At 40.9% G+C, this 9,576-nt stretch overlaps 2 protein-coding genes across 2 annotated transcripts in view; one reads left to right on the forward strand and one right to left on the reverse strand.

Annotated features, from left to right (window-relative positions):
• baiap2l1b (BAR/IMD domain containing adaptor protein 2 like 1b) overlaps positions 1-2,476 on the forward strand; it is a 66,062-nt gene extending 63,586 nt beyond the window's left edge. Inside the window, exons 13-14 of the mRNA XM_063018599.1 lie at positions 451-491; positions 1,666-2,476. Coding sequence (XP_062874669.1) covers positions 451-491; positions 1,666-1,738 — 114 coding nt within the window. The 3' untranslated portion in view covers positions 1,739-2,476. The remainder of the gene's footprint in view (positions 1-450; positions 492-1,665) is intronic.
• Positions 2,477-3,889: 1,413 nt separating this feature from the next.
• bri3 (brain protein I3) overlaps positions 3,890-9,576 on the reverse strand; it is a 9,604-nt gene continuing 3,917 nt past the window's right edge. Inside the window, exon 3 of the mRNA XM_062984804.1 lies at positions 3,890-6,607. Within this exon, the coding sequence (XP_062840874.1) occupies positions 6,475-6,607 (133 nt within the window). The 3' untranslated portion in view covers positions 3,890-6,474. The remainder of the gene's footprint in view (positions 6,608-9,576) is intronic.

Here is a 9,576-nt window from a genome sequence, read left to right on the forward strand (position 1 = left end):
CAGATTTACCCATTCGACCAGTCGGACCAGCTTTACAGAATGTACACCTTACCCTCAGATCTTGACGACGCTTTGTTTTTTGTGGGTTTTCTCTTATCCAGGCTCCTGAATCGGTGCAAAAGAAAGTGCTGCTTAATGTGGAATTTCACATGTCTGTCAACGAGCACAAGAGCTTTAATGAGGGCTTGTATGGGATGGGCATTTTTGCTCTAAAAAATATCTATATATAGGAACTGAACATGCTAAAGGCAGACAGTTTAGTCTTATTGTTAAAGTTTACACTGGCAAACAGAAATATTTCATTCTATACCAATGCCTGACTATTAAAGTATGCCAGATTAAATAAATAAATGCTGTGTTTGTTTAATTTCCAGATGTTCACATAGTTATTCCAGTCCAAAAAAAATAACGTGAAATAGGTGTCTTATGTGTCTAATCTGTTCCTCATAGGTTTCCCAGTCCAATGGAATTTCAAAGCCACCATTCTTGGAGTGAGTATGCAATCATGAAATTAAAGTCTTTAAAGTAGAATACCATTTTAAGACCAAAGTGAGGGTTCACTCGTTTCATTGTTATATAACAGGCAAAATAAATGATTCCTTTGGTCAGTTATTCATTTATTCGTTTTAACTAACAGCCAGTGTTAATGTGTTAATGCAGCTGCCTACCCTTATCTAACATGCAGAATGTTTGCAGGTGTCACAGATTGATGATTCATATAAAAATGTAATCCAACAACTATGACAGGAATGATGCTTTACACACCCACCCATTCCATTGCTTTATTACTCCAACTACATCTATCAATTTCTATATTTATATATCTAATATATATAACATATAATACATAACATTATGACCACCTTCCTAATATTATATTGGTCCCCTTTTTGTTGCCAAAACAGCCCTGACCCGTCGACTCCACTAGACCCCTGAAGGTGTGCTGTGGTATCTGGCACCAAGATGTCAGCAGCAGATCCTTTAACTCCTCTAAGTTGTGAGGTGGGGCCTCCATGGATCGGACCTGTTTGTCCAGCACATCCCACAGACGCTCGGTTGGATTGAGATCTGGGGAATTTGGAGGCCAAGTCAACACCTCAAACTCATTGTTGTGCTCCTCAAACCATTCCTGAACCATTTTTGCTTTGTGGCAGGGCGCTTTATCCTCCTGAAAGAGGATGCACTGTGTATTCTGACACCTTTCTATCAGAACTGGTAGCAGTAACTCGTCTGTTGGATCGGACAACACGGGCCAGCCTTCGCTCCCCACGTGCATCAATGAGCCTTGGCCGCCCATGACCCTGTTTACCGCTTTACCACTGTTCCTTCCTTGGACCACTTTTGATAGATACTGACCACTGCAGACCAGGAACACCCCACAAGTGCCATCACAAATTTGGCCCTCGTCAAACTCGCTCAAATCCTCACGCTTGTGCATTTTTCCTGCTTCTAACACATCAACTCTAAGGATAAAATGTTCACTTGCTGTTTAATATATCCCACCTACTAACAGGTGCCGTGATGAAGAGATAATCAGTGTTATTCACTTCACCGGTCAATGGTCATAATGTTATGCCTATATACAGTATATATATATATATATATATATATATGCATGGATCAGTTGATTTATTAAAATCATTTCTTTATTTTTGCTTTTCACAGAGGAGGAAACCCGTTCGCTACGGTAAAGCTGCGACCCACAGTTACCAACGACAGATCAGCTCCTATGGTCTGATTCAATCAGCAGCCGCTCTGCTCCATCGCAGAAAAAAAATCACATCCATCCTGCTGTGGGCAGCAAAAGACCTCTAACTGTAAATGACTTCTCGCCGGGACGTCTCTAGACCACGGTGGATTTGGATTTAGAGCTGGACAAAGGAACAGCACTGGCTCATCGCACAAACTTGCATTTATTTATGTATATTATTAAAGCCAATATATTGTTATTTTTAATGAAAGAACTGAGAGATATTTGACTGCGCTGCCAATAGAATAGATTATAAATAAATATATATATATTTTTCTTTTCTTCTTGCCTACTTAAGGTTCCAAGATTGTATTTAGGTCACAGCGATAGCACATATTCTACTTATTGGACGGACTGGATCCTAGCACGTTGTAATAATCGTTGAATTTGACCTTGCCATGGAACAGTTGATGAAAGTAAGTAGGACTGAGGCACATACTTTTCAGGTTATACTGCTGATGATGGATTAAACGTAAGCTCTAATTTCATATTCTTGATAGTGCGTTTCTTTAATTTAACATGTTTATTTTTGGTTTATATGCCTTTTACAAGTAAACCACTTGGAGAGCCACTTTAATAAAAGAGATCTTGTAAATACATGTAATAGGTATTAACTAGACTGGATTTTCATGCTTCAGGGAAGCCATTTATTCATTTTATCAATATGATTTTCTCCAATGCCCTGTGGATCACTGCTGTATAAAATAAAGATGTTTTATTTCTGGATTTATTTTTCTGAATTGTTTTTTAATATCATCCGGTATATTTCATCCAGTTCAGCAGCACCTCTGGCGTTCTAATCGATGGATTTCGGACTGTCTGTTTTGTTACAGACAAAATACAAAAGTAATGCGTTACGAAATGTTTAACATGATGTGTTTTTTCCAACAGGTTGTATTAGAAATAATAATTTTAAATAATAATGGTAAAACAGGCTAGCACACCAGAGCTGGGCTGGGCGGCTGCAAGAACAACGACTGGCTGTTGTTCATAGGGTAGGATAAAGCCGAATAGGGACCTCATAACTGAGCAAATTACGACCACTGCTGGCTGACTGATGGCGTCCGCACAGAGTGTGGCTCTCCGTGCACAAAGCTGATCAGCATATGAACTCGCCTTGTGTGACAGTCTCGCTCTCCTCAATCTGGGCGGCGGTCAGCATCAGTAGAGAGGAAGCATAACACAATTGGGTAAAAAGGATCAAATGTATAAAAAAATAAAATAATACTTAATGGTTTACACCTAGAATTATTATTTATTATAATGTATTATATTTATCTATTTAAATTGGGACAATTTATGGTCCAGTGGTAGCCTAGTGGCTAGAGCTTTGGGCTGTCAACCGGAAGATTGGAGGTTCAAATCCAGACTTTGCTATGCAGCCACTGTTCGGTCCTTGAGCAAGGCCCTTGTCTGCTCCAGGGGCGCCGTACGATGGCTGACCCCAGCTTCCAAACAAGCTGGGATATGCAAAGAGAGAATTTCATTGTACTGCACAACCATATGGCATATATATGACAAATAAAGTATATCTTCTTCTTAAATATCTATTATATATTCAGTATAAATATATCTTTTTTATTATTTATAATTAAAATATATTTAATTATATATAATATTTTTTTTTTTTTTTTGGTATTTTAGTTATGCATTTTCCCCCTGGCGTAGCCAATTTGTGCCCATACTTTGGTAGATTTGCACGTGAGGCCAGTCTCGCACAGGGAGAGTCACACACTTATCTCCTACTGGGCTACTAACAGGCAAGCATCAAAAATGAATGTGTAATCGACACTCTACCCTGCCACACACTCAACATTTCGCCAGTGTTTCCAACTAATGGTCAGTATTTGCAATACAGCTTTGGAGCCATCATATGTGTTAAAAACAAACCACACAAACACGGTGTGTTAGATCAGCCGCTGGTACAAATATAGATTCACTAGCATTATGCATTGATGTGTGACAGATCACTTACTGATATACTGTATAGACCCTGGTTTACAAAGATCCTTCATGACTAACTCATGGTTTGAACTTTGTTTCGGTAAACAATACATAAAAACTACATAAAAAAAGAGAAAAAAAAAACTGCTACACTGGGCAGGTTTACTAGAAAATGATTCCACTGAGGACTCGACACAGTATGTAGAATTTTATTTACAGGATTCCTTTTTATAAAAAGTCTGATCATACATGCAGAGAAAGCGATTACCCCTGATTCTTAATTACATCGTAAAATAATTGCAGCACGTACATATTATTATTATATAATATATTCTACAGTAAAGGTGAGCAAGAGAAAAAAAAAAAAACGTACACATTCATCTGATTGTCTTTCGTTGGCACAGGAACGATGGTTGTGTCTCTCGTGTCAGTTTGGGAAAATGAATACATGAATACATTAAACGAATTAAAAAACATAAAAAGGCCGCTCAGTTGGTGGTAAAATACGCTAGCACACCAGAGCTGGGATTTGGAATACATTGTATCGAATCTCAGCTCTGCCATCTGGCTGGGCGTCTACATAAACAAGGATTGGCTGTTGTTCGTAGGGTAAGACAAGCTGGACCAGGGTTCCTCATAACTGGTGCAATTATGACCTCTGCTAGAATTCAGTTGGGGAATAATGTTGATCAGGGTGTGGCTCTCCGTGCACAAAGCTGATCCACATGTGAACTTGTCTTGTGCAGGTGAAAAGATGCAGTCGGTACTGCATACGTGTCGGAGGGGGCGTGTGTCAGTTGCGAAGCTCCTCAGTCAGCAGTGGAGGGTTGTATCGGTAGAGGTGAAGCATAACACAATCAGGGTAATTGTATATGACTAGATTGGGGAAGAAAATTAAGGGAAAATCTGAGAAAAAGAGGGGTTTCAAAAGTATGTAGACACCACTTTTAATTAGCGAGTTCAAATGTTTCAGCCACGTTCATTGCTAACAGGTGTATGTCATGCTGTCAGCTATGTGGCAACAGTGTGGGAGGCTGTTTAGTGTGAACCTGAGGACATGGTTTGAGAAGTTTGGTGCACAGGGCCCTGATCTTAATCCCCACTGAGCACCGGTGGGATGAACTGGAACGTTAATTGCGTGCAAGACCAAACTATTGCGTAAAAATAAGGTCTAAACATTAGCATTCCAAATTCCCCCTAATTTTCTCCCCTAATCTAGTCGTATCAAATTACCCTGACTGCGTTACGCTTCACCTCTACCGATACTACCGAGGAGCTTCGCAACTGACACACGCCCCCTCCGACACATGTGCAGTACCGAGTGCCTCTTTTCACCCTTACGAGGCGAGTTCATATGCGGATCAGTCTCGTGTACGGAGAGCCACACCCTGATCAGCATTATTCCCAACTCTGCGCAGCCAGCAGAGGTCGTACTTGCACCAGTAATGAGGAAGCCTGGTCCGGCTCGTCCCACCCCTATATGAACAACAGCCAATCATTGTTCATGTGGTCTCCCAGCCCAGGCGGAGGGCAGAGCTGAGATCCGATACGATGTATTCGAAATCCCAGCACTAGGCGTGTTTTTTCTTTAATCTTTGGGCTATAAATATAATTTTTTTTAGCTGTGGGTAATAACCAAAGTACCTTCAAATCAGTATTGTAACTTGTGGTCCTGGCTTATTAAAAAGAAATGCATCTATATCCCTCTGTATCAAAACGATCTGTATCAATGCGCCCAGGCGGGACAGCAGGGATATTCCGCTAGGACACCAGCGCCGAGATTCTGAACTCCTCGGTTCGAAACTGGGCGCCATCTAGCAGGGATTATACGTTTCTGCTAGGGCGGGATGACCGGACTACGTGGGTGGGGTCTTCAAACGCTGTGTAAGGACCCTGATCAGCAGATAGAGAGGTGCATGTGCAGAGTGCACGGGTGAAAAAGCGTTCCTCTAAGGGCTGCACATGGGTCGGAGGAGGCGTGAGCAGCAATATACCCACCTCGACTGCAGTCAGGGATCCCCCAGCAGCGGAAGACAAATTGGCTACGCTAAAATGGGAGACATCTGAGAATCTCAATGCCACTTCCCATGAGACACCCCATTTTCATTTTCAAACATCTGACATCTACAGCACAGTGTGTATTGATGGTAAAGTGACGCCTCACTAAAACAAGCCTGTAAAGGAAGCTGTTTGGTCTTCTAGAAACACGCTCAGGTAGTTTTTTAAGGGTGGATGAAAAAAGGGACATGTTTAGTCCAGGGAACTGGCTGATGGGATCTGGTAATGATGCCCAACCGTGCACGAGCGAAGCAGCAGGCAGCACAACATTACACAGAAAATTCATATCATTACATAAACAATGAGGAAAGCTGTGGTACATGGACATGACACAAAGCAGCAAGGTCGTAATCGAAATGATTTCGTTTGATCGAGGCAATAGGAGTTAAATGCTTGATCGTCGTCTATCGCCGGTTCGCAAGTCTCTTCGATTAGCGCAGAGTTCAAATCGCTGCCGTCGTAAAGGCACGTGTGATCACATCAGCTGTATATGCATGTTACATTTAAACCATCCTCTGAACTAACCTGTACATTTCTAGCTTGTGGGGAAACAATGAATAAACCCTATGGTCACTCTACATTGTGATCTGAATTATCATAGTAAATAAGCTGTGCAATGATGTATATTAACATACTTAAGTAAAACATGGATTTAAAATGAGAAAGAAATGGAGAAATTCGATGGTCGTTAGGCCACGAGCGGTGGCAGCAGTTTGGTCCATCTAGCTGAAAGTAGCTCCGCAATTGGGACAGCGCCTCTGCCGCAGTGCCAGACAGAACAGAATGCCCAGGGGGAAGAAGAAAATGGCGCACATGATCCCCAGACAGGTGAAGTCCTCCTCCAACACCCCGACCCTGCAAAGGTAAATACAGATATTAATCTGCAAAGCCAGTGATAGCTCAGTGGTTAAGGTACTGGACTAGTAAGCAGAAGGTTGCCGGTTCAAGCCCCGCCACCACCAAGTTGCCACTGTTGGGTCCCTAAGCAAGGCCCTTAACCCTCAATTGCTCATTGTGTAAGTCGCTTTGGATAAAAAATACATTTAATTACATGTAAATGTAAATATTTCAAGAAATGCTGGGTCATAAATTGAATACGAACAAAAATCTGCGATGTGGTCATTCTCAAGAAATGATTTTTGTTTAGTGACCATTGTATTTTGGAAATATTAACACATTTTGAATTTGCTGCCTGCAACATACACAATGTTACATAATGTTCAACAAGGGCAGAATAAGAGTAAGCAGGTGAACTGGTAAGAGATGAGAGTATCATAATTACAACCCCAAATCAGAAAAAGTTGGGACAGTATGGAAAATGCAAATAAAATAAAAACACAGTGTTTCTTACATTTACTTTGACTTTTATTTGATTATTTGATTGAAGACAGTTTGAACCCAAGATTTCATGTTTTGTCTAGTCAACTTCATTTTATGTTAATAAACATACATTCCTACATTTCAGGCCTGCAACACATTCCAAAAAAGTTGGGACGGCGGCAATTTAGGGCTAGTAATGAGGTGAGAAAACTAAATAATGATGTGATTCCAAACAGGTGATGTCAACAGGTGATTGTATGTTTATTAGGATTTTAACGTCATGTTTTACACTTCGGTTACATTCATGACAGAAACTGGGGATTACACAAGATTCATCAGTTCACAAAGTTATATCGAACACAGTCATGGACAATTTAGTGTCTCCAATTCACCTCACTTGCATGTCTTTGGACTGTGGGAGGAAACCGGAGCACCCACACCTGGGGATCGAACCCAGAAACTTCTCAACAGGTGATTGTAATCATGGTTTTGTACAAAAGCAGCATCCAGGAAAGGCTGAGTCTTTGATGAGCAAAGATGATCTCCAGTTTGTCAACAAATGTGTTAGAAATGTTTAAAAACAATGAAGCTCAAAGAAAGATTGGAAGGGATTTGCATATTTCTCCCTCTACAGTGCATAATATCATTAAACCATTCAAGGAATCGGGAGGAATTTCAGTGCGTGAAGGCCAAGGACGCAAGCTTAAGCTGAACGCCCGTGATCTTCAATTCCTTAGACGGCACTGCATCAAGAACCGCCACTCAACAATAGCTGATATAACCACATTTTATATAAAACCGCAAACCGCTACCCTACATGATATTGAGAAAAGATCCAGGGAATGCTGAGAATCTCAGTTTGGGTAAAACAAGGCAGTATGTGTGTGACCTTCAAGCTCTAACATAGCATTGCATGAGAAACCATAATTCACTGTGAAACATAGCCGAATGGGTTCTAGAACTTAGGAAAATCGTTGGCACTTAACACAGCCCGCCGCTGCATCATAGTGCAACCTGAAACACTATTATGCACTAAAAGAAAGCCGTTTATCCATCCTGTGTAGAAACGTCTGCAGGTTTTAAAACTGTTACGACGTGTGTTACAACGACTGGTGTCTATTTCTCAAAGCATTAAAAAGTAAACCATTAAAGTTTTAGCGTGGAATAATGTGCAGCTTGTTGAGATATTTCAGCCTAGTTTACGATGCTTGAAGGCCTTTTTTGAACAACGTACCCTACCAACAAAGTGCTTGTTTTAATTCTGTATGACTACCAAGTCTCAGGAATCAGATGTAAAGCCACTTATCTACTTTTAATTTCAAGATTCGATGAATAAGTCTTTGGTTTCTTTTTTTTTTATTATTTACTTTAATTTTTTTATGTGTTTTCACTTCTGTACATGCGGCATGAGGTATAAATCTTCCCGTGACAGGTGAACGACTTCCTGTTTGTTCTCGCAGTAGATGAAAGCAGCAGCTCTTGCGCAATCTAGTCTGTATCACATGATTCAGGAAGTTCACCAAACGCTGAGGTGAACAGTGAACAGACACGATCAGATAAGCGTGTGTCCATTTCAGGATTGAACTAAACTTCTTGGGTGGTGCAGTGGTGTAATGCTGAAACCTTGAGCTTTTGGGTTTGAATCCCAGGTGGTGCTATCGAACTGGCAGGTTAACCAAAAATACCTGAGGGATTTGATCAATGGTGATGTCTACTGTCTGGATGAGGCGCCTCTAGTGGTGGGGCATTCCCTCTGTATGTGGTACAATTCTCGACTTGCAACAGGGGAATTGTCAATGATTTGCAAATAAAACAAAATGCTGACAATGAAATAACGAAACGATGTTCACTAGTACACCTGTACTCACTGAGCACTTTATTAGGTACACTCAACTGATGTGTATGTTCATTGATCACTTTTTAAGCCACACCTACCACACAGATAAACTCTGTGGGTGTTTAATTATTGCTCTGTACACTTTGGGTCTGTCCGAAAACCTAGTGAGCTGCCTTGCTACCTACTGCCTACCACTTATAAAGCAGATTATTTGGACATTCTACTTAGACAGCGATTATGTCACTGCAGTTTTCTCTTACTAAGCTAACACAGTTAGCCTCGGGCTGAGGCGACAATTCCCCAGTCACTGACAATTACACTTGTACACCTTTATACAAATACAAAATCAAGAGGAATTTATTTACATTTAAAAAGAACTCCGTTCATTGCTCCACATTCGTCCACCATATTTGAAATCTTTGGCGAGAAAAGTTGTACCGCACAGAATGCTGGGATTGCCCTCACTCAGTAGGCAGCATGTTAAGGTCTTCTTCTCAGGAGCGAGTAGGAGAACGTTAAATGCATCTATATAGAGAGCTCAGTAGGTTTTGTCACCTCGCTATATTTCATTTTATTTATTAAAAAGGACCCCCATAGGACCACTGTAATGTACTACACCATTGATGTGTTGATGCCCAGCTGGAGTATTTGTCATTTCTTTCTGTCT

This window comes from Trichomycterus rosablanca, chromosome 22, assembly GCF_030014385.1.
Source record: "Trichomycterus rosablanca isolate fTriRos1 chromosome 22, fTriRos1.hap1, whole genome shotgun sequence".
NCBI classification, from domain to species: Eukaryota; Metazoa; Chordata; class Actinopteri; order Siluriformes; family Trichomycteridae; genus Trichomycterus; species Trichomycterus rosablanca.